This window comes from Urocampus carinirostris, chromosome 14 (assembly GCF_059441175.1).
Source record: "Urocampus carinirostris isolate Australia breed hairy pipefish chromosome 14, RoL_Ucar_1.0, whole genome shotgun sequence".
Classification (NCBI taxonomy): domain Eukaryota; kingdom Metazoa; phylum Chordata; class Actinopteri; order Syngnathiformes; family Syngnathidae; genus Urocampus; species Urocampus carinirostris.
In genome coordinates, this window is record NC_142362.1 from 3,926,079 (window position 1) to 3,951,240 (window position 25,162).

The window sequence follows — 25,162 nt, forward strand, 5'->3', positions numbered from 1 at the left end:
CTGGGTTGGAGTCCCGTTGCATCAAGTATTATGCAATTGTGATCAGTGATATAGTTTGTGCAACCAGACGCCTTGTTGTAGGACTTATAGTACAGTACGCCTTAAATATTGGAAAAATTTACGCAGTCTGACTTATGTCCTGAAACATAAAGCATTGCGCTTGTCGTGGTTGCATTTTGTATAGTGATTATTCGGTTGCATGACAATTTGTGGTGACTACCTGCTGAAACTGGGTTGTTCCAGGAGAATGTGGATACAAAGATGTGTCTTCTGGAGGGGAAGAGTCTTGATCGTCAGGGGCTTCTTGTTCATCTTGCTCCTGCAAACAGGACATGGACCATAAATTCCGACTGCACTTGATTAAAAGCCACATGCTCAAAATGTTTGATCAGACATAAAAAATCTTAAATTATAAAGCGTCAACAGTGTGGTGAATTTGGCATCGCCGCTAAACGGCACTATGCCCCCACATTCCTGTTGCTGTTTTCAGTTTTGCTCGGGAGTCGTTTACGTCACGTGTTTTTGGATCATGTGACCATACAAGATTAGCCATTACAAAGACGAGGACATACTTGTTACAGCGCCCCAAAAATATGCGAATGAGGGTTCCGTCGCATAAAATAAGAGCCCTATATTTCAAGACAACAGCACCAGTGTTGTAGTGTCGTGGTCGGGAATCCCTTTGACCCCAAAAGCCATAATAGAAAAATATTTCGCTACAATTTGAGACAAAACCACCAAACCCGTTCTCCCGACAAGAGCACATTTTTATGCCCATTTCATTTCACTGTGTGACGTTAAATGATTTGATAACATTTATTAAATAATAATAAAGCTAGAGCCTATGTCCCACATCACCAAATATACCACTTTAAATTTTATAATGGACATACATTATTTAATGAGCTTCCATATAAAGGATTCCTTGGCCACTTACAGCCAAAACGGAGTCTGTTGGTGGCACACCTTGACTGTAAACTGTAGTGGAAACTGCTGTTTATATACTTGACCAAACAAATCTCATTACAGCATTTCACTGGCTTTGCACGTGCCCACCTCAGTTAAAGGAAAATCAAAATTGGAACATCTCAGGTGAAGATTGCATGAGCCAACTTTTATCTCCGAGCCATATGTACATGAATGGCTCATGTCTGGCTAGTGGATCATGCAGCAGGACAACGGTCTGAAACACACCAGCAAGTCTACCTCCGGATGGCCAAAAAAGGCAAAAATGAAGGTCCTGGAGTGACCAGGTCAAAATCCGAAATTTATATCCAATTGAGATACAGTGGTGTGACCTTCAACAGCGAGTCCATGCTAGAAACCCCTCCAATAAGGCAGATTTGAAACAATTTGGCAAAGAAGAGTGCGCCAAAATTCCTCCACTGTGTTGTGAAATACTCATGACCAATTATTGAAAATGTTTGATATCTGTTACCGCTGTCAGAGGAGGCCTAACTCGGTTCAGGGGGCAATTACTTTTTTACATAAGTTAATTTCTTTTGTGCCTTAATAATGGAATCACCATTTCAAAACTATCATGTAATTCCTGAAACCTTTGTGAGTGATAGACATGCAAAAACACAGAAGGAATACATGTTCACGACACTGTACAAATACGGCAGAGGTCTCCAACTGAGGTGTCCGCGGACCTGTTCTGAAAATAGCTCACCAGTGCTGGGTTATTGAGTTTTTTTGAGTAAAATCATTTTTTTAAGCGGTTTACTTAGTGTATTTAACCCTACTTCCAATAATTACCCATGATAAGTTATTTTAAGAATGCATATAAAACTGGGTGCCCTAGCCCCTGATGTTTGCTGTGCCAGGCCCTTACCTCCTCAGGACAAAGTTCACAAGCCTTGGCGAGGGTCATGCGTGCGCTGTGTGAACGCTCAAGGAAGTAACCGTTGGACGTTTCGTTGCTTTGTACCGGAGGTGACCAGTTGTTGTACGTGTATTGCGGGTTGCCAGAGTACGGCCGCCTTTCTAGCTCGTCGCCAAGCCACTCGACAGCCCACGTCCACTTCCGCTTCAGGTCACCATTACTCTGTGCGCACAGTACAGACAAAACCGTTAAAAGAATGAACAAAACACGTATTGCTTAGAAGATTCCGACTCATTCAAAACGAAACAATCCAACAGTTATGTAGATTACAATCTCATCTGATCTAATACAGAAATCCCTCAATTATCACGGTTAACGGGGACCAGACGCACTCGCCAAGTAAAAATCCGCAAAGCAACATCACACCTTCACGAAAGCCCCCCAAGGGTTAAACGTACCCCGAGATGAGGTCCTTAACGACAGAGCATACTACTGTAACAAAATAACTATAAATCTACAAAAAAAATAAAAAAAAATACGGAATAGGAGTTGATTAAATGGTTTCTTTACAATAGCGGCCATGAAGCCATGCAAGGTCTCTGTAATGATTAAAATACAACCCTACAGAATGAAGCTATTTTCCATGAGTTGTAGCTCCAGGTCATCAGTTTCATGGGTAATGGATCTGACGTTGGTGAGATACAGATGTAGCTTGTGAGAGTTATTACGTAGAAGTAGGCCAGACCTGTAGTCTCGCTCTTGCTTTCTCTCCCGACGCTGCCTCAGTCGATTCCCGAATGCGATAACAATTCCTGAAGAGACAGCTAGTGATCACCTTCTTCTGACTTTGCTCATAGTCCAATTTATTGATGAATTTCTTTTCAATGTAACGCGCCACTAAAAGCTAGTCGTTGCCCTCCTTCCCAGCTTGTTTTGGTTCGGAGACATTGACTTGTGTGCCCGCTCAGCCCGGCTGTTTGACAGACAGCATACACCTGCCTAGCTCAGTCCCACACACAGTCAAGACAACTCAACACACAGTCATGCCCAACAAAAACGCCCAAACACTACCTGCGCCCTGTGTAGCATTGCTGTTCGCTTTATGTTGAACAAAATGAATTTTACATTTATCAATAGACAATTCAGTTCAAAATCCGCGAAGTAATGAACCAGTGATAACCACAGAACAAAGTAGCAAGGGGTCTCTGTATTGTCATATGGCACAGCCCTAGTCACAATAATTACTCCAAAGATGATCTTTCGAGAAACATGATTGGTCTTACCTGGAGGATCTGATAAGCCACGGAGCAGTTGCTAAAAAGGGCCACCATGCACTTGATGCACTGGTAGGCCCGTTTCTGATAGTGGTTTTTACAACGTTGGAAGGTGTCAAACAGCCCGTCCCGATCATCAGGAATTCCCTTGAGTACGTTATGAATTCTATATCACAAAACACAGAGGAACATTAGCATATATTGCCACTTTGAATCTTGGGAACACTTCTTAGAAATGATCTCATTCAATCTGTGTACATTACATAAAAAAAGTATTTTTCCCCCTCCATTTTAGAAGTTGAGTCTTACCTATGTGTCTGCCAAGAGTCCTCAATGAGGAGGATCTGTAGCAGCAAATCCAAGTGGGGCCTTAACTCATAATTATACGAGTACGCCACCTGTACATAGTTAAACCAGCAGTTAATATGCCATTTACAAACTACAGGAACATATTTTTTTGACAAGACCTACAATATTTACCTGCCACAGTAGCTCACTGAGCACAGTGGAGGAAAACTGAGGGTTCTCCCAGCAACTGAAACGAAGCAACTTCACCGTCTCCTCAGAGTTGCTGCAGTCCTCTATGATCTTCTTCACGTAGCTGGTCCTCACAAACAAGATTTCAGCCACGAGCTGCTGAACTAGCATTACCGGAGCTGTCAGATTGGTGTCCCCATAGGGGTTAGGCAGAGGGGGGTTACCTGCATAGATGGGCCAAGCTTTAGTGTGTATGTGTTGGGGAAATCAAGTTATCAACAAAAATATTTACTGGATATTGAGCCCTCAGCTCTAAGACCTGGCAATACGGCACAGACCTAGAGTGGCTGGTTTGTCAGTCACAACATCCTGAGCAAGGATGAGAATCTTCATAGGGCCTATTTTCTAAGAAGTTGTACGAAACTTGGGACAGTGTTACTTTCTGTTACCATCTCCTAGCTTGAAGTCATGATCGCAGCCTCAATCAGATCATTACTGATGCGCGAGCCAGTACATGCATTTCTTTGATGCGCTCCAATAAACTCTTCTTTTTTCATCTTACTTGTGGTTTGGAGTTGGCGTTTGAACTACTTCATGCAGGCTTTTTTTTATTTTCACCATTCTCATGCTTCACGGACAAATAGAAATTAAAAAAGGCGGGGGCCAGCATGATGTCACTGTCCAGCCCTCCCCCTAGACCCCATTCCTCAAAATGAATGTGTTCTGCCTTGAACAGCTCTGTTACAAGTAAAATAAAAGCAAATAAGCGCAGTGGAAAATAAAGCATAGAGGCTTTTTGAACTCAGGCACTATTAACACATACCTAATAGAGAAAATGTTTAACTCTTAACTTTTTAAGGAAACCTTGAACAATGCACCCCACCTTAAGGGTATTGTCACCCTTAATGTTTGCTTTTTCTGTATGAATCACGTTGCTTGGCATCAATATGTACCGCAAGCGTAAAATGAATCCCTTCAGAGTACAACGCTCACCATTGATGGAGGACTGCATGCGTGATGATACGTCGCAGCAACGGACCAGTTGCGAGACAACCGTGTAAAGCTTGCCCAGTTCCGCATACTGGTACTTGATAGGGGGGCCGGGTCCTTCGTCTAGCGCCACTAGCATGAACGTGGCAGGCACATTAAGCTTTAGCAGCTGGGTCTTTTCTGCCAAGCCTAAGTAGGGAAGGCGGAAAAGCAAAAGTGAGTGCTTCAAGACAGATTATTGCAATAATCCGGTTAACCAGCAGGTGAAAAAGAGAGATGCAGTGTACACTCCTTACCCAGATTGGCATACATGACAAAAAGGTTGAAGTACTGCTGCAGGTGACGACCGTGTTCAGAAACCTCTCGTCTGAGCAAGTTGAGGACAGCTCTTAAAAGGTGGTCACTTAGACTGAGGTTGTCACAGCCCTAATTACCGTGAAATACAATAAATAACTTCAAACAGATGGAGAGGAAATATTCTCAAATCCTCTTAAAAGTCACAAATCAAAAGTCAAACCTGAGCTGAGGTTCCAGGAGAGGCAGTGGGGGATGGGCAAGGGCCGTCTTGTAGCGAGAAGTGAGCGATAAAAACTATGAGCTTGGCAAAGGCGCCACGCACTTCGGCGCTTGGGCACTCCAGAAGGTACTCGGAGAAGCGGTTAGGGTAAGCAAATAGGACGTTGTGTGCAAACCAGTAGCGTACATTCTTACTGTGTCTCAGCAGGATGCAGAGAGCGTCATACCTTAAAACGGAAAAGGCATGTTTAACAGAGAACACAACATGGTGAAAGTAACAATGCAGGATGGCAGACGGTGTTTACCAATCACTGGCAGGACCTCTGACTACTTTTTTAGTGTGGAAGCCTGTGCTGAATAGGAAGCGAGCAGCGAGCTGAGCACTTATCATAGCAATCTCCTCTGCCTCTGGCAGAAGGTAATCTTGTCCTGAAAGGAGAGAGCAATGCTTGGACCAACAATTTTAGCATTGTAAAGAATCTATATAAATCCAAGCCTTGTGTTTTTTAGTTGGGGTAGGAGTTGAGGGTTTTTCTTGGGGGATATAAAGTCACAGCCACATTTTCCCCTCGAGACCCCCCAAAAAGTATTGGCCTAAGGAAGAAGGTTCAGCAAGAAGTATTTGATGGAGTTTTTATCCTGTTGTGGGATTCTAGTTCTTAGCAACGCGGCCAACGCTGCAACTCTCTCAATCATGTAACTATAAATGTAAACATCATGTATCAGGATATGGTAAAACAGGGGTCGGGAAACTTTTTGACCTAAAGAACCATAAAAGCAAAAATATTTTGTCTTTTTGAGAGCCACCCCATATATTTTAGGACAAAATCCAACAAAACCACCAAACCCAATCTCCATAAAAAAGCTAATTTTTCTGCGTATTTTATTTCACTGGGTGATGCATGATGATTTGATAAAATCTATGAAACATCATCTTGTCTGAGCCTGTGACCCATGTGTAATTTTTTTGTCAAAAATAATGGTTTCAAAGCAATGGGTCTGTAAAAAATTCGAAAATATTCTGCAAACAAGGATACCAACGTACTTAACTTCAGGGGAGACAGCACTGGGGAAGAGGAGGATTGTGCCCACTCTGTGTATAGCTCAGCCTATTCCTACCACTCACCAAATTAAATTACTCTAGATGCTTTGCTGGAGCTTTTTGGGTGTTTTTACTTATGCGAATTTTCATCATAAGTGTCTCAACAATGAAAATACATTATTTATTAAGCGCCTGACACCTTGACGGTAAACTGGAGTTAGAATTGTGTCCTATTTAAACTGTACTGAACTCTTTCTACAGTAACTATTGTCCTGGCCTCACATGTGCATCTACCAGCTTCAAATCTAACAAGACATTAAATAGTTACCCAAGATATTTTTGATCTCCGAGCCATATGTACTCACGAAAACAGCCATATATGGCTCGTAATTCATAGGTTTTCGACCCCTGATGCAAAAAAATAAGTGTTTGGAAAGCATTTCAGGGACATTTCACAAGAATGTAAAAAAAAACCAAACACTTAGGAAATGAAAATCATTCTGATGTCCTGTTTAAACAGATTTTGGTAGTTGCTAATAGATTTATGAGAAAAATGTTTCATACGATTTTAGAGGTTAGCCATAAATCTTCGAGTGTGTGCACAGCAGTTTGTATTAGTTAAGGAATTTGCACTTAATTGTTGGGAAGTCATGAAAAGTCCTCAAAATAGGCAATGTTGTTTTTAATAGGGGAAGGGAGATCATTTGAATATATATTATCTATGGTATATTCATTTTCTAGATTAGAAAAACATATTTAAAATAATCAAAATGCTCATCTGTTTGATGAAATGATTTTCTTTGTATTAAATATTATTTATTTTATTGCACTAAAAATTAGTTATAATATCAGAAACACTAAAATAAGCTAATTTTCCAAAGCTTTGATTTTTCGCAGAGTTTAAGTGAGCTCACGTCGTATTATCCTCCCATTGCCATCAAATGTGAAATCTAAGCCCTGAATATCCGAATATGACATTATCTGGGAAACAAACGGCTCCTGAAGGAGGCCAAAACGAGACGAGACTTCATTGAGATGCTATACCTTAATGAATGAACAGGCTGTACATTAAAAAAGGACAGGGAGTGTTATACGGTAGATTCATATTCTCGTGTTTAGATATCAGTGGATGTTCTTGCAATGAGTTTAGCAGTGCTTAAACAAAAAATACAAACCTGGAGGAGGATTTAAATAGACACTGTTACAGGTCAGAAGTTTCTTAATGAACTGGAAATATTCCAGGCTGTATTGCATTCGGTTGTGCATAAATTGGACGTTCTGCTTGCGGACGCTGCATTCGATAACACCAGGCATTTTGACCTGATGCGACTTGGCGGTGGAGATAGTCAATTCTGAGATGTATTTGACCAGCTCGCTGTCCTTCTCAAGAGAGTCCATGCGCTCATAGAAAAGGATGTAGGCGTTCCACCATCGTTTCTGTCTGCGGTATGACAACCTTTTCATCATGTGATCAAAAACCTCGCCCATGTATTCACCGCCAAAACATTGATTCTTCATCTCTTCCTCGTCGTCCATCTTGCACTCTGTTACGTCACCGTCGTCAAATTTGTACCAGCGGTTCTTTTCACCATCACCACCATTTCTTTGAATGATATAAGAGTAGTAATGTCCACCGCTAGCCTGTCCGGAATGCACCAGTACTCCCACCAATCTGTATTTCGAGCTTCCCACTGGCGTAGGTTCCGAGAGCTCATTCTGCTGAATCACTTGGTTCTCCGGGTTGACATCATCGCCCTCAATTTTGGCCACGCCGGCTACCGTATATGGCTCCATGTCCAACTCTCTCGGAAATTCAAAGTAGTCATTGAATTTGATGGCACATTCCCGCTCCCAGTCGTAGTCAAAGCGTTTCAATTGAATGGCAAGGACAGGCGGCAGCTTCTTGATGAGGAGTCGCTTGACTGTGTCCACCTAAAGAAATTGCAAAAGGGAAACAAATATGTTTATAATCGACCAACAAACAGAAAATCTTATCCAGTTAAAAAAACGAGGTTCTTTCCTAGCCCACCTTTTTATTACACTTTTCACAGTGGTACGCATTGGCTCCCTCTAAGAGATCTCCTTTCACATATTGCTCCATGGAGTCCAAAAGGTTCTGGTGGTTCCTGATGTCTACATTAAGTGTGGTAAATGACTCTTCACACTCATATCTAAAAACAAAGGTTTAGGAAAAGTGAATAAGACTTTGCATTTTGCAACATGATTGCAGAGTCTTACATTTGTTCTAGAAAATAATGTATCAAAACGTTTGATGCTTGTATGATATCTTTCTCTTTGTTATACTAAACAATACTCCACCTGTGAGGGCATCCCTGACAGATCTTCTGATCAGCAAAGGAGCCTCCTAGCACCTTGCTGAGCATAGCAGGATGACCCAAGGCTTTCAGAGCTTCATCCAGACTATCCACCAAAGAATTGAAAAACTCTAAAGCATCATGTTGCTCTCTTAGGTTCACTGGCTCGCCCCATAACCTACAAAACAACATGAGAGATTTAATGAAAATAATAAAAAGAACTAGACTTAAGATTGAAATTGAATGGGAATGCACAAAAGCTGAACGCAAGTGGACTGCTGTAGATTGGTTCAGTAGAATAATAGTTTCCCCAATACTTAATTAGATGACAAGCAAACAAGTTTTATGCTCTCACAAGATAATATGAACTTTACTTAGACAAGATAAGCTGAAAGCAAAAGGTTCCATAGATTGAAATATTTTATTTACATCGGGAGGTTAATGATATTGAATTTCCAGATGGGTCATTTTACAGCCACTTACTGTTGAAAACTGGTCACAGATTTGAAAGGATAATAACATAAAAAAAAATAAAAATAAAAGAAATGACAAGAATTCCCACAAAAAATACAATAATTCACAAGAGAAAAAAAAAAATCAAAATTATTGAGGACTATATAATTTGAATTTTTATAAACAAAATACAAAAATAACTCATTTGCATACCTAAATTGTTTCCAGAACCCCCTTGGGACATAGTACTGAAGTCTGGAAGCAGCCAGGTGTCCAAAAATGACCTGAAGGTGACGCAACACTCCAATGTTATACTCCTTCCTGTCTTCTGCTTTACTTGCAGGCTTATCATCAAACTGGTGATGATAGCTGAACACCTCATCACGAGGATCTACATTTGTCTGATGGAAAAGTTTAAAGGGATTCAGAATAGCATATTTGTAATTTCAAAATTATTTTTTTAGCTGCCAAATACCTCATTTTCCTGCTTCTCATCACCTGACATGTCATCGTCCACATCAGTACCCGTGCCCTCAATGGCCAAGATGCCGTTGCGTATGGGAGGGATCATGTACAACTGTTGAATTACAGAGTTCATGTAACACGTAGCCCCAGCGTTCTTCAAACCCACAAAGCCTTTATTGGGCCTTGGGCCCACAGGAGGCAGGTACTCCCACTCAGTCAACGTTTCACAGCCTGCAAAAGAACGTAGCACATATTTTGAATTAGTAGTTTTTCGAAATAAGAGCTGCGAGCCAATTTGTCAGGAAAATTGAAAATGTCAATACAACCAACATGACCTGAATTGATTTATAACATAAAGCGCATTGACATTTCAAACAGGGCTGATTAATTGAAAAGTGTGAGCACTCCTGTTTTATTAGAAACTAATGTTATGATAATAGCTAATATAGCAGTTTCCACGTGAACGTGCTCCTCTGAAACAACTACACTTTTACGCTATCTCTTAACTGCTTTCCTATCACCGACAGAAGCATGTAGAGACTAGTTAGCTGAGCTGCTGCTATCTCTTATTGTTCCTGTTTTTGTGGCTCTATTTAATCAGAAGGCACGGAGTAGGTAGAAAGGATAAAGGAAGGGGGGAGGAGTAGGAGCAAGAAAGTCTTGACTGCATGAGACTAAATAATCAGCTCATTGAATGGACAAAAATGCATCTGTCCAATTCCCAAATATCGGTGCTGATAATCAGCCCGCCCAATAATCAGTAGACCTCTAGTGTTAAGTGTCAAGGTTGCATCCCATAACATTCACAATGGGGTAAACAAGAGTGCTCAAAACAGTTTGGGTAGGTGTAAGACCTCTAGACATTTATGTGGAAGACATTGGCCCAGAAGGGAATAATACTGCCAAATCTGCCCCTACTTCAATCAGATGGCACACAGAAGTTAAGAAGCAACAGATTTAAAAAGATGCTCCATCACAGAAATGATTAGTAAAACAACTGGAACACCCATTTAAAACGCTGTGACTATCAACTACTGGACAGATTGGCAATGGTCTGCAAATTCTGGAAAACAAGTTTAAAATTAGTGACTGTATGATCATTCTCCCTGATGTTTTGTCAAAATGTGAATACCACCAGACTGCTAAGCAGGTCAAATTATTCATGAAATGAGTTGAACAAAATGGAGGAAATCCTTTTGAAAGCCATAAACTTACCCAAATAGTACATGTCTGTAAGTGTGTCGACAATCTGCTTGAGGTTGCGGAAACAGCCGACGGCAAGTGCCATCAGGAGCTCAAAACCAGCGTTGATGGAAGCTGGGGTGCTGCACACTGGAATGGCCTGCTCAGTAGGGAACTCACCACTCTTCATGTACTGCAGGTAAACGTTTGATGCCGGGAAGATGAAGTCATCAATCAGCTCCTGATAAGAAAATATATTTATTAACAAATGTAGGAATCAAGTTCTGTCAAGACATCAATGACACTCCTTTTGTTGAAGATAGATTGGAAATGTAAGGAAGTTCAATTAGACCCAAAAATTTATCAAACATTATGCTGGAAGTGTCACAGAAAAGGACTGGAATGGTTCAATTTCAATGTCTATCAAATCCGCCCAATTAAAAAATAGTAATTTTTTTCAATACGTTTCATCCAACAACTTAAACATTGCAAGGGTTGCTCACGGAGCACAAATCCGAAAATTGAAAACCGACAATACAGAATCCCTTCTGTGCATATTTGTGCACTTAATTCAATGCAGATTCCACATCGTAGATAGAATTGACAAATATCAGAGATACCTTTATGAGGTTAGCTCCTCCCTTCTCAGAGCCAATATAATACTTTTTTTCAGGCGTCTGAAAGGCTAAAAGCTCCTTAGTGACACCAAGGTGTCCTTCCAAGATAGTGTCCTCCACACCGGTCTCTCCCGTCCTCTTAACTTCATCCTAGTAGATTCGAGATCAGTATCACAAGTTCACAATCAAAGTGGCAACAATCCAAAAATGAACCCCATCTTAAAATGGGACAAGACATGATGGCTTACCCTGATCCTTTTGAGCCAGTCAATCTCATTATTAAGCAGCACTTCGGCGTTTGGCAGATTGATGTTGCTGCTGTAGGCATAGTTTAGGAGATGCCGAAGCAGAGTGAAGTAATCCCCAGCATGTTTAGCTCGCTCTTTTGCGGTAGTCTGCACACAGGTGAGAAAAGTTAGGGTGAGGTCAGCAGCTAACAAGTCATCATTATCCGTTACATTGATGTCACTCACCCCCAAAACAGTGAAAAGCAGGGTAATGAAGAAAAGGAGGGGTCGGTGGCCCATGCAGCACCTGGTTGCCATTAGGAAAAACTGCTCCTGGGCCATTTGGCGGACAGATCTATCAAAGGAAAAGATAGCCGAGCTATGAATGATTGAATGAATACTTTATTTCAAACATTATAAAATAAAATCAGGACAAAATCAATGACTTATCAACAAGAATAATGTTAACATAACATGTTCGAAAAGGGGTAGTAAGAAGCAGACGCTTATTTTCCCTACCACTTCATCTTCCCTATTAAATACATTTTACAGATAGGTCCGATTGTGTCTAATATAACAAAATCTCACGGATATACACTGATCCTTGTAGTACCCATCTATTAACGTTATAATAATATGCTACTCGTCACTAAATATCATTGTGACACCAATGATAATAACAATAGCAATAATAACAGTTATGATATAATAATAGTAACAATAACAGCAAGGTTAACTATGGTTGTAAACGCAGTATTTCCAATCTCTCGCATCACTCATACCTGATTTTCTTAATCTCTGTATTCTGCCAGTAATATTTTTTTGTATTTAAATTTGAACACGTGAATAGTTGGACATTGTTTGATCTCGTCTTTTAAATTGTTCCAAAGTTTCACTCCACACACATACTTTTCCTGGTGGTTCTCACCTTTGTAATTTTGAATTTACTACAGCCCCCAAGTTATAACTTCCCTCTTTCCGAGTGAATAATTTTTGGATGTTTTCTGGCACTGTATTTTTGTTGACCTTAAATAATAATTGTGATGAGAAATATTTTACTAAATCATCCAATTTTAATCATTTGGACTGCAGGAATAAAATATTTGTATGATCCCGAAATCCTACCCTGTGTATGGTTCTAATTGCAGGTTTTTGGAGGATAAAGAGGGGCTGTAGTGAACTTTTGTAATTATTGCCCCAGACATCTGCACAATATGTTAAGTATGGCAGAAGTAGAGAACAATATAATAAAAAGAATGCATTATAGTTTAAAAGGAATTTGGCTTCATTAATTATTGAAATGCTCTTAGATACTTTAATTTGTATGTGTCAGATGTGGATAAAAAGCCTGTAAATGCCAAACTTTTGTGATGCTTTTCTGTCATTTGTGTTGCAAACATACAGCAAGTAACCATCGACATACTTGCTGTGGCAGTGAAGCAGCAAGTCTATTATGAAGGTTTGCCAAGCCCTTTCCTTGCTTAGGGTGTCAAGGGCTGTCGGCATCAAGGCAAAACACAGCGTCATCACTTCCAAGGCCTCACAACACACTTGCTCATCTTCACCATCTGGTTCCTTGGCTGCATTTGTCTAACAAAGAAAATAATATTGTTAAAAAATGCCAATACCATTGAAAACTTTTCCAGTGAGTTGAAGTTAAAATTTACCTTCTCATAAATCTTGCTGATATCTTCATTACAACTGAAGACAAGCTGAACGGTACCACAGCCCGATGCCCAAATTATTTTCTGTACTGCTCGAATGACACAGATGTCAGGGATGGACTTTGACGTCTGAAAAAAATTCTAAAAGAGCCACAACAAAATATATTAATATACATACTTGGACATATTTGGAGGTTGGGAGCAAAGAATATTTTATTGGAAAAAAAAAAAACTTAAGGTTGAATTGCCATATGAGATTGTTTGCCCTTGAGAAATAACAGAGAAATATCAAAGTTTCTATAAATATTTTGAGCAGTGCATGATTCTTTCAGATTTTTAAATTGATTTTGCTACACACACACACACACACACACACAACAAACGCAAAATCCTACTTTGCACCACTAGACTCGCCAGTTTATTTGCAGCGCTTGAACGTGTGAAAAAGAGGGGCTCACACTTTGCCGCCAACTTAAACAAGGTTAACTCGCCAGATCACTCCTCTCTTGGGAAACACTTTGTTGCCTGGTGTTGGATGTGCTTTTTTTTTTTTACAGTCCTAACTTTGTATCCATTTCCATATAAAAAAAAAACTCAACAGATAAACTGCCATAACTGTAATCGCCTTCATCGTTCAGCCAGGGTGCAGGGAATCATGAATGAACAACGACTTCATTGCTACACTTGTTTCCCGGTCGCCACAGGTTTGTATACGTGTTTGTGGATTGTATTGACAACAATTATTGTGATTATCAGATGTCATCACACGTGAGTTTTCAAGCTTAACCAGGGTTTACACACATTTCATCAAGCACTTTTTAAAGACTTTCAAAGCCAAATTTTATATTTTCTTCAGTACCATTAAATGAAACAGTGTGAATCATGTATTTTGCAGATCCAAAAATCAATGTGCGATTTACATATGCAATTTTTAATCTTGTTGTGTGCATTTACCAAGACATATTATTTTTAGATCTTTAGTAAATTCCAAATATTTTTGTAGATCTGAACAATACGTGAGAAAATATTTTTGAGCTATATCTCTCTCCCACATAGGTGATCAGTAAAAATTACAGTAATAGGTAGCTTACATTTTCAGTAGCAGGAAGTGTTTCCCCATTAAAATTGACTACTGGGAGACGCTACCTAATTTTTTGCACGGCCCTTAATAAATGTCAATAATTGATACGTAATCCTTGCACTATTAGACATTTCATAGTGCTCTGTTGATTCGTAGTATGCAATTGTCCTATTAGACGCGGCGCGTGACGGACAATGACACTCCACACGACAATGCCATACAAACTAACGCGAGCTGCCGTCATTAATGAGGGTAGAAGAAATGCAATGGCAAAGCAACATCACCAGAGCAGTCTCTGAGTCTTTTTTAAGCGGCCTTTCTGAGAAACATGGAAACAATTTCAAGCTTTTACAAGCACCCCATAAAAAAACTCAAGCACTTTTAAATCCTTGAAAAAAACATTAAAATTCGAGCACCTGTACAAACCCCGCTTCATGAAAATGGCTGATAAGCAATACTGATAAATTGGTAAAAAGGATCGATATTTGATGATCCTTGAGGCTTGAATATTGTGATAAAAAAAATTGTATAAAACCATGAACAAATTAAATTAATTACAAGTATTTTTCTCATCATTTGCACTTTGTTCAAAATCAAAATGTTTGATTATTTACTTACCTCATCTGAAATTTGCTGTGCAAGACGAATGGCTACATTTCGTAGCATACATTCTGAAGCAGGATTCGGTATGCTTTGCAGAGCGCTTTGCAGGACCCGAGCCTGATCATGAGTGGCCTGATTAATCTGTTGAGAAATGTTACAAAGACTGAGTAAACATTCAATGAAATGTACAGAAACCATTTGTGTTTTTAAACGCATTCTGACCGGGGAGACTGGGATATTTCCCTCAGCGTTTGGCTGGCACGCTTCTGCCACAGCTTTCACATGCCCAAATCCTACAGCTGTGAGGAGGAGTTTGGCGATTTTCAGTGCATTGAGGTAAGCCCCACGGCGTGTCTCCATGTCAGCTGACGGCAGGAAGTTATTCCGCGTGAGCATGCTTAACACTAAGGGCAAGCCTCCACTCTTTAGGAAGTTGTACTGAAAGTCACTTGCATCCTCGCCCAGAGTGGCGCTGGCTGGCATCAGTAAAGCATACACAACCTGGAATGCAGGGAAGAACAAATAAAGATGACAGGAACCGCACAATCATTACACAACCCAAATTCAAGAACTTATTAAAGACTTTCAAATACAATTTTTTCTAATGTATCCAGTTACATTCAAAGAAGAAGAAATCTGGTGTGATTCATGTATTTAGCAGAGCCACGAGTACATTTTGGACTTATATTTGCGATTTTTAATTTTCAAGAACCCAAAATCCAAGCACTCTCAAACCTTGAAAACACAACATTAAAATTCAAGCATTTTCTGGTCTAAAACTATTACATTCAAGATTCAGTAAATTAGGCAGGTTTCAAAACGTTACAAATGTGGCTTTAGTTTAAGTCAACTTGAAAAAAAAGGAAAACACAGCATATAGAAAACAGAGTGTAGACTTTTTCAGACAGTTTTCACATTTATTGGGTGTTGTACCTCAATGAGGTAGAGCACTTGTGATGGTGAGGGGCCAAAGAAGCGCGAGTCCAGTGAAGGGCTGAGACTGTTCTCACCAAGCTTGGCATGGTCTAAACACACAGCACGCAGGTTCTCCACAGTAGTATTATCTGTAATAAAAGAATAAATATCATTTTTAAAAACTCCTCAAATAGTAGTATTAAGCTGTGTAACAGGTTTGCGTGAGGAACACCTAATAATAATACAGGTGTTTCTAGCAGTAGGTTTCATACAATGTCACTGCGGTCTGTGACTCAACTCTCAACTACAGTTTACAGTCATGGTGTCACTTCAACAGACCTGGCTGTACATTGCGAAGGTTTTCTTTGCATAGAAACTCAAAGAATATATGTTCACTGTTGTGACACTTTTTACGATGAAAACCCACAGAACAAACCGTAAACACCCATAAATGCCAGCAGAGCAATTTGATTGTGTGAGCGGTAGAGATGGGCAGAGCGATGCACACATTACTCAAGCGCTCGCTCCTCTTTGAATATGTCTGTATCCCTCTCGTTTGCATTATTTTGTGACATTTTTAAAGAAGAACTTCGCTCGCACCATGTTTTAAAACCCCTATTTATGGAATGACGGTAGTAAGGTAATAATAAAAGCTCCTGAGATTCTGGCAGGACTAATTCGAACGTGGCGGCCCGCTAGAGACTTTATATGGTATGGGAAACACCGCAACAACAAGGGCTAAAAATCAAGGATACGTTACATTGTCAATTACTAACAGTAAGATACAGCCGGCTTCTAATGGAGAAAAAAAAACCATCATGCTTGGCACATTTGGAACAAGGATGGTGGCATTTGGTGCATGTATGAAAACTGGTTTACAGACGTAAAACTCTAAACAAAGAGACATTGCATTTTGTAGTCCTTTTGAACTTTTAGAACGTTTCCACAACTGAATACATCGCCTCATGACAAAAAAACAGAACAACTACCTGGAGGCATGAGTTTCATAAGAACTCTAGCTCCATCTCTCAATAAGGGCATGTTGAGTTGGCAACCCAGATCAGCCACTTGCCACAGGAAGGAAATATAACGTAGGTGCAGCGACATGATCTGCAAAAGAGTAGAGTGCGCCTTAGAGATATGCTTTTCACACGACATGACATTCAATTATCACCTTGTGAATGGCTGTTTATAAAGTAACCAAAAATGAACTCACAACACCAGGAAGACAACTCTCCACTTCAGGGTTGGGACCGTCGCCATAGTGGTTGCCATGGTTACCAGGCGAACCAGTGGAAGAGTCGGACGAGCTGTCCGGGCTAGAGGGCATGTTGGTGCTCACCTGAGTTAGCTTGGCAGTGATCAACTAAAGGAGAATTACAGAATTCATAATGTCAATGAGGTCAATAACAGAAATCCCTTATACTGTATGTGTTAGATATGGTGGCTTTGAGGAATGAGGTCTATTAAGTACTGGCATGAACTCTGGGTGTATTTTGCTTCTTTTTGAAACGTATCAAAATGTTAAGGCCTTAAAACAGCTCGGTAAATTGCTGCACTATTAGAATTGGAACTAAAACATTAGACAGAAAAATTGTGAAAAAAGTTAGATTTTTAAACCTCCAGAAAGTTTTTAAAATGAATGCTTAGTAATACAATTTAGGGCCTTAATTTCAACAAAAATCACATGAAAATGCTTGTATATGACCCCCTGCAAACATTGTTTGCTACTGTTCAGTTTAGTTTTAGTTCCCCCTCCAATTTTATGTGCAGAGTAAGGCAAATTAGTATTATGTTTGGAAGTTTTTGAGGTGTCATTACTTTTCTCTGGTTACTGTACTGTCAACGTCCATCTAATGGCGCTTTTCGACTGCTTGGTTCCAGCTCGCCTCACCTTTTTTAGTTTTTCATGATGAATAAGTGCCTGGTTTTTGGTACCTAGCACCACATTTTTTCGTACCACCTATGTTGAGGTTATGAAACACCATACCAGGACTAAAACGTGAACTTAGTCACTGCTGACTGACCATTGATTGTCCCCAAGGGCTGCAGCTAAAACAAAGCAGCATCTTTCCTAAACAAAAAAATGTTTTTTACAGTTATGGCTACCCTTCACTCTGCCCGTGGCCAGTTGGTGAGGTGGATTGAGCAGAAGCAGCTCACCCTGAGCAACATACAACAAAAAGGTGTGGTTCCAGCAACTGGATGGTAAGTATTATTTATTTAAGAGTTTACAACTATGTGCTCTTTACCTGAAAGCTTCCTTTTATGCAATTGGATGTATATGTGAAAGTACACTTTTAAAAGAGGCTATGGGCAGCCAGGCAAATTTATGGAAGTTATAAATCAGTTAAGATGAATGTGTGAGTTGTCATAATACAAAATGTACATCAAAGTTACCGTTTTGTCCTTCAAGTTGAGCTGTCCTATTAGCTTTCTGTCATCAGCAGGGTCAACCACCTCCCCTCCAATAAAGAGCTCTATCTTAGTATGTGCAGCATTTGCTTTAATGCGGTTGAGGATGCCACGACGCACTGAGCCGATTGTGTCGTTAGTGTGCGACCATATATCCAGGTCGTCTACCTGGCGCCCTTGGTTGGGGAAGCGCACGATTAAAGTTATATGCTTTCCCCGGAATGCCCTGAAAAAGGAATGAAAACATTTGAGAAAAGCTACAGGGGTGATGCTACGGCAGATTAAAGAAGGGCTTGTATATCCACCTGGACATGGGCAGGATGGTCCTCTCTTCATGGTAGTCGCTGTCACATTCATTGATATACTCTTTGAGTACAGTGAGAACTCGCACCATGCGGATTGCCTCCTGACGGGCACAGTTGATGCTATCTTTGTCTCCATCCAACACACACAGGGTGTCATAGGACGCTTTCAGACGGTCAAAACAGGACTGGATAAAATCTTCATGAATTTCCACCTGAATTTAAAACAGTGTCATAAATCCTGCCATTGCTGTAGGTGATAAGATGACATCTTACCTAAAAAAAATGCTAATTTGATTACCTGGTTGACTTGTAACTTTGGTCCAAGATTGGTGTAGATCTCTTTCAACAGGTCTATGGCTCTGCTGGCAATGTCATCACTTCCTTGAATGACCACCTACCACAAAAGTCAGTCAAATCCAATTAAAGTTATAATTAAGGATGTTAGATAAATGTTTTCAGACAGAGACAGGAATCAAAATCTCAGGTGGTTACCACTACGATTACCACATACCATTACTAAATAAGATTCCTTTCCCTCTGCAAAAAATAAAATGAAAACATAAAAATAATAATACCTTTCAATCCTAGATCAATAGTTTGCCTCATTATTTCATTCAAATAATGGAAATGTACCATTTTTTTATTTTTAGGTTCCTGAATGTTGAAGGCTATCAGCTACTATCGTGAGTACCATAACTTAAAAGAGCTGGTAAAGGAATCGACAGACCCGCTATCATTACTCTACGATGCAGTCTTAGGGGTTACAGATACGTTTACAGTGATTATGTCAATCTGAGCTGTGCTCCAGCAAGATGACTGGTCTTCTGTCTAATTGAGCTGGTACAATCTTGACTATGTTTAGCCAAGTACCAATGTCTTGTATTATCAATATTAGAGCCCATCTTAAGGTATCGGCAAGGTGTTGAAGTAGGACAACATTCAACTTTTACTCTTCAATATGATCATGAAAATAAAAAATAACTTTGGCAAACATTCTTTACTGCACAAGCCTAGGTTTGTGTCTGAGTCATTGAAACGTGGACCAGCCATGTATGTCAGAAACTAATACGAGTTGAAGTGTTCGGGTAAAAAATTAAAGAGCTTTTCTCACCCTCCAGAGGTAGTCTAGGCCAATGAGTTCCAAGTCATCCATCATGTAAGCCCTGCGTTTGGCCACTAATTTTCCTTCCCTGCAATTGACAGCCTTAAAGAACCTATCGAAACACTTCATGCCATTCTCCGTTAATAGTGATGGGTCCAGCTGAAGGACGTTATTCTCAAAAAAGTCCTTGTTGATGTCTGGGTCCAAGTCTGGTTCATCGCCCATAAGCTTGGAATACCTGGAATGAGACATATGGGACGTTGTTCAAGACACTTGTGATCGTAGGATGGGAAAATGTAGGGTCTGGATAGGTACCATTTGAAGCAAGCCTCACGGTCACAGAGGAAAACTGCAGTCTCAGCCAGACATTTCCAAATCTGTTTGGCTTGAGGAGCACAGAGCCACAACTGGCCATCTTTAAGAAGGAACCTAACATGAACATAAAAATATTTGACATTTAGAGGTAATCGAAACTAAATCCATCCTTTTATAAGCCTTTGTCATCCAGTACCTCAGGAAATTCAGTCGTTCTTGCACTTCCTGGACATGGCTGTAGCGACTTCCTGGCCGGACTATCTGAGGGTCAAACTCTGCCTGTTCTTCTGCAACCATGATAAAAAAAAAAGTGTGCAAATGACAGGTTGTTCAGACGTGTTGCCTTTATTATAGGATTTACAACATCTCTCAGATGCTTACATCATCTTTCAAATTCATACCTTTTGAGAACTGCCGCATTGTCTCCATATAAGCAGAAAGGTTCTCAGCCACGAGCGTAACCAGAGCATGGTTGTTTTGCAGCTGGTTGATAAGGTCATGGCGGTAAAACGCATGAGGATTCCTCTGGGTTTGACTAAAACATCAATATAGTATTAGTATATTTTGAGTAAGGAAAGTATAATAAATCAGTTGCAGGACAAAGATCTTGAGAATTGAAACAACAAAGACCAAAAATCGTATTGCGAGGACGCCTGACGAGTGGCTACATTTTCATTGGTATACATCAGAAGCTAGGAGTAAGAGGAAGTACAATAGAGTATAACCATAACATATAGTTTTATTTGATAAAAGATTGACTTAATAAAAAAACTTAAATATATCTTAACATAAATTTCCCATCAAACAACGGTCGTTAAGAAAAAACGTAATCTATTTCATATAATTTATCCAATTTGAATAGACAGCTTGGTTGCAGAAAGCACACAAATCAGACTCCCGTGATGTATGCGCAAGTGATATAAATAAATACATTTCGAGTTGTATTTTATAACCAAGGTCAGGCTGATAATTCGTGTTTGATACATTTGACTCAAAGGCAGATACTCAGCGAAAGTTAAATGCACAGTACAACCACTATCCCTTAAATAACAGTTAAACAAAAGACCCGTATTATCCTAATTTTGGTCATTTTCTATATTCATTGAGCTATTCTGACAGAAAACTATTATAATTTGGCTGTTAGGTCCAATATTGGTATAGAAGGTAAGTAAAAACACCACTCATATTTATGTGCTGGCATCAGATGTTTGACGTCTTTCTTCTAAGACACAAGAGTCTAACTCACAGCCCGCGGGCAACATCCGGCCCGCCGTACAATTTCATCTGACCCATGAAATCAATTTATATAAATCTAGTATAATGGCCAGACTATGAAACTCTGCTCACTCTTAAACTACATTTCTTTGAGAATGAGCTAGAAGACAAATAACATTACAGTTAGAAAGTCTGTTGGACTGAAAGCAAAGTTCGGTTGAGTCTGCGTGCATTTATCTTTACATGTCAGCTATGATCTTACCTTAAATTCTGTGGAGCTTCTCCAAAAAGGCTACAGATTTCACGTATTTGCTTTAAGGCTGGAATCACCCATTTGTCATTGGTTCGAAGTTCCTCTATAAAGCGATCAATCCACTGTATCTTTTGATTGTCTCTGTCCTATGAACATAAAAAGAACAACATAAGCACATACATACTGCACATAATTGGTACTGGTTTGTAAAGAAAAAAAGATCTGTAAAGTTGGTAAAACTAAATCAAGGAATTACATTTTGTAACTTACCTGTGAGCAGCTGTAATCTAGTATTTTAATGTGAGCACTAAGAGCTTGGTCCATTATGTCTACAGGCACGTCGTCGCTGTGGGCCAGGTTCCACAAAAGGTTGAGGACTTTGTGGGCCATCACGCCGTCTTTGTCATCCTCAGCCAGGCGCCTAATAAGCTCCAGCAGTTTTTCACGCTGCTTTTTGCTGGCATTTGTCCAGCTTGCCTGCATGGCAACAATTCAACTTTTTAGTCATTTGTTTTGTCGATATCCATTGAGAGTGTAAAAATATGGGTTATTTTAAGTGTTCGGTACGCCATGTTCGATTAGGCCATGAGTTTCCTCAACTCATTTTGCTAAAAACGACTTTAAAGATTGGTTTGAGAGCCTAAACAAACAGCTGTACAGAAAAATGCACTGAGTGGATATCTTATTTCATCGTGTGTTTGTAGGGACAAAGGGGAAGAACCAAGTCACTAAATTTATCAAGGCCAGCAGTATTACCAACTTCCTTTTTATCTTGGTCTATTGATAATTGCGACAAGTTTATTCATGGTACTGGCAAATTGGGGATATTGTTGTTTAATTTGTTTTCATTTCGATTTGATGATTGGCCAGAATTATGACATATGACGAACCTTGAAACAGTCAAACAGATGATCAAGCTGCTCTGGTGAGAAATCCCAAGCTAACTTGGCCAGAAGGTCATGGACATTTTTCACAATAGCCTCATGCTTGCCAGCCTGTGAGTAAATTAAAAAAACAGAGAAAAACTTCAGCATTACATATAAAGTACAGTAATTCATATAGAAATTGCGCCCAGGGGGCTCAAACTTCACATTTGTGAAGGTACCATTCATGATAATACTAGATTCTAACCTGTGCAGCCCAGATGTTATCAAGATCTTGCATGGTAAGAGCTTTCTCTTTGATAACGAAGCGAAGGATCTTCTCCAGTTTCTCAACATACTGCGGCTGGTGTAAACTGTCCCTCAGGACAATGGAAAGGATGTGATTCTGCTGGATCCACTCCTAAAGCACAAAAAAGTGAGTGAGTACCAAGTGAAGTTTGGAGAGCAAATGTGGTGACTAATTGAGCTTACCGCCATGCGCTCAGCAGTCAGCCATTCATCCTCCTCAGGGTTGTGCCGGTGAGTGTAATAAGATACACTAGAAATTACCTTATTGACTTCATTTAGTGCATTCATTTTGCCATTAAAAGATGAAATTTGCAATAACCTGGGGGGAAAAGGGGAAATGTAAACCTCATGAAGCATTATTGTCTTGCTTTGCCTTTGTAATACAAAATATGTACCTAAGAATCATTTTTAATCTAAAAATTTCTAAATTCTTCACAGTCTCTTCTTGGCCTGGTACGCGGGATGCAAGACTCTTTAGAGACTTGATTATCATGGACAGTGCGTCGTTTTTGGCTTCATTCTTGGCCTCTTTCTTAAGTTCCTCGTCAGTAAGGTTTTCCAGGAACTGGGGAACCATTTCAATGACGGGAAGGAAGTACTTCTTCACTGTGTGCAAGGTGAGGAACTCATAACACTGGCCAAAAGGCCTGGAATGAAGAATAAGAGGACACATGAGGAATAAGAACACCATAAAGAGATAAGTACAGAATTATAACTAAGTTTACTTGATAAGTGCAGCGATGATCTGGACGTTCAGTGCTTCGCCACTCATGAAGCGATCGTGCAACATTTGAAACCCGTTTAACGTGCCAAATTTATTTATTAAGTCCACCAACCAGCCCTGCAATTGACAAGAGAGAAAATACCTCTGTGAAAACCACTAAAGACCTTTTGGTTCCATAAGTCAAGTAACACTAAAAATTGGCATTGACATACTTTAGGTGAGCGTGGATCTGGTGGTCTGGCGTAAAGGTCGTCGTCAGCCAACTGTGCTCCGGCGGGGACCGTTTCAGAGGGCCGAGTGCCGTTATAGATGTGGAATTTGCAGTGAGGGTTGGTGGCCATCGCCAGAAGTTCTAGTAGGGGAAACCAGTCCTGAGAGAGCTTGGCCACGCACAGCTCCACCAAGCGATGCGTGTTATTGATGATACATCGCTGGAAATAACCATTGCAGTAAAAAGTAAAAACAGGGGAGGAAAAAGTATTTTGCACAAAATTACAACATAGCATTTGTGCATGTGTCAACTCTTACAATGACATACGACTGAGGGCACAGTGTCTTTTCAATTTTTAACACTTTGGTTTGCGTTCGTCTCATTGGGTCACTATCTGCCTACAAGCCAGCACACCAAATATTGCAATTTTTGGGTGTCTAATTTAAGCCATCTATCTGCACTGTTTACTCGCCCATTAACTAACAGCTTAAAAATGTTTTTTTTAAATTCATTGATTCGATGATTTTTCTCTTTTCGTTTATGTAATGCACCTTTGGTCCGGGAGAACATCGATGACACATTAAAAACTTAAAGAAACTGTCAATTTTGCAATTTTTAGTTATTTACCCCTACTGTAAAAAACTGTATATTGGGGTAACTTTTCATAATCAAAACTGCATTTACGACTAGTCTGAGGAGAATTAGTTTGGTTTACTAGTTTAGCTAATTATCTATCTATCAACTAAAACTTTTTAAAAAAATATTTCATCTTGAAATCATAAAAAATTGAATCCCCCAAAAATAGTGAATATAAATGATCTGAATAGGTGAATGTTTGTAACTGTGAAGGATTTTTTAAATGAAACAGGCCGTTAAATATTGTATTCATCAATTGTATGACATCATGTTATATTGTATGTTGGAAAATTCAATTAAATATTGAGCCTTTTGTACTGCAGGGATAACAGTAACTGACAATAGATAACGTCGGTTACAAAGAATCAATTTCCCAGTACCTTATGGGATCTGTACTTTAAAATTTGTGGGCATAGTACATTTGAAAACACTAATTATAAACACTTTGTGTAGTACACAAATCTACTTAATTGTGTTTAAAATTTCTTTGAAGAGAAGGTAGGTATGATGCAAGATTTTTTTTATGCAACACGATGACATGAAGGAGAAAAAAATCAAATGCTAAACCCATAGCTTCCAAATTCATTGATTTATGTGGATGATTTAGAAGCTTTAGTTTTCAATTACAAAATATATGCCTAGAGTTAATTTCCCCAAATATTATTTTCTTGTATGCTTTTTCAAAAAAATAATATGCACTCATCAGTTATTTTAAAAAAAAAACAACAACCGGATTTAAAGTTACTCACGTGGATCTCAAACTTCCAGCCACTGACTGCCTCATCTGTTAGGATCTTTGTGAATGAGATAGTCAGACCATCGCGGAAAAACCTTTGACATGCCTCACACTTCACATCCAGTCCTGCAGGAAGAACATTTTTCTCAAATACCAGAATATGATAAATGCAAAATGCAATGGTTGGTGGAGGGGCACAATAAATCATCACTATCTGTGATCCTTTTGAATCAATGACTACAGTTCGAAAAATACGAGATCCGCGGATCGCTTAAAGCAAGAATTCCAAGGTCTATGGCGCATGTGCGATTCTCACGCAGGCCTATCAGAGAGCAGAAGAATGGAAGCCCAAAGGATACTACTTTGCAACATTTACGAGCAGACTCCTGAAACTGTTTTTCTGTGATGGAAGTTACATTACAGTGTGCAGGA

General features: G+C 39.6%; 1 protein-coding gene across 1 annotated transcript in view; it reads right to left on the reverse strand.

Annotated features, from left to right (window-relative positions):
• usp9 (ubiquitin specific peptidase 9) overlaps nt 1-25,162 on the reverse strand; it is a 45,413-nt gene that overhangs the window by 4,638 nt on the left and 15,613 nt on the right. The window contains exons 5-45 of the mRNA XM_088352253.1: nt 24,744-24,856; nt 23,360-23,578; nt 23,149-23,264; nt 22,819-23,070; nt 22,607-22,742; nt 22,383-22,535; nt 22,142-22,246; nt 21,522-21,728; nt 21,261-21,397; nt 20,185-20,318; nt 19,980-20,070; nt 19,784-19,897; nt 19,478-19,706; nt 18,665-18,760; nt 18,367-18,578; nt 18,047-18,287; nt 16,863-17,012; nt 16,636-16,756; nt 15,665-15,795; nt 14,954-15,232; nt 14,747-14,872; nt 13,051-13,188; nt 12,807-12,973; nt 11,630-11,738; nt 11,405-11,551; nt 11,160-11,306; nt 10,573-10,780; nt 9,368-9,588; nt 9,106-9,293; nt 8,444-8,617; nt 8,154-8,295; nt 7,300-8,056; nt 5,388-5,511; nt 5,084-5,309; nt 4,863-4,992; nt 4,570-4,755; nt 3,580-3,800; nt 3,409-3,497; nt 3,109-3,265; nt 1,835-2,047; nt 221-319 (exon numbers count right to left, since the gene is read on the reverse strand). Coding sequence (XP_088208379.1) covers nt 221-319; nt 1,835-2,047; nt 3,109-3,265; nt 3,409-3,497; nt 3,580-3,800; nt 4,570-4,755; nt 4,863-4,992; nt 5,084-5,309; nt 5,388-5,511; nt 7,300-8,056; nt 8,154-8,295; nt 8,444-8,617; nt 9,106-9,293; nt 9,368-9,588; nt 10,573-10,780; nt 11,160-11,306; nt 11,405-11,551; nt 11,630-11,738; nt 12,807-12,973; nt 13,051-13,188; nt 14,747-14,872; nt 14,954-15,232; nt 15,665-15,795; nt 16,636-16,756; nt 16,863-17,012; nt 18,047-18,287; nt 18,367-18,578; nt 18,665-18,760; nt 19,478-19,706; nt 19,784-19,897; nt 19,980-20,070; nt 20,185-20,318; nt 21,261-21,397; nt 21,522-21,728; nt 22,142-22,246; nt 22,383-22,535; nt 22,607-22,742; nt 22,819-23,070; nt 23,149-23,264; nt 23,360-23,578; nt 24,744-24,856 — 7,205 coding nt within the window. The remainder of the gene's footprint in view (nt 1-220; nt 320-1,834; nt 2,048-3,108; nt 3,266-3,408; nt 3,498-3,579; nt 3,801-4,569; nt 4,756-4,862; nt 4,993-5,083; nt 5,310-5,387; nt 5,512-7,299; nt 8,057-8,153; nt 8,296-8,443; nt 8,618-9,105; nt 9,294-9,367; nt 9,589-10,572; nt 10,781-11,159; nt 11,307-11,404; nt 11,552-11,629; nt 11,739-12,806; nt 12,974-13,050; nt 13,189-14,746; nt 14,873-14,953; nt 15,233-15,664; nt 15,796-16,635; nt 16,757-16,862; nt 17,013-18,046; nt 18,288-18,366; nt 18,579-18,664; nt 18,761-19,477; nt 19,707-19,783; nt 19,898-19,979; nt 20,071-20,184; nt 20,319-21,260; nt 21,398-21,521; nt 21,729-22,141; nt 22,247-22,382; nt 22,536-22,606; nt 22,743-22,818; nt 23,071-23,148; nt 23,265-23,359; nt 23,579-24,743; nt 24,857-25,162) is intronic.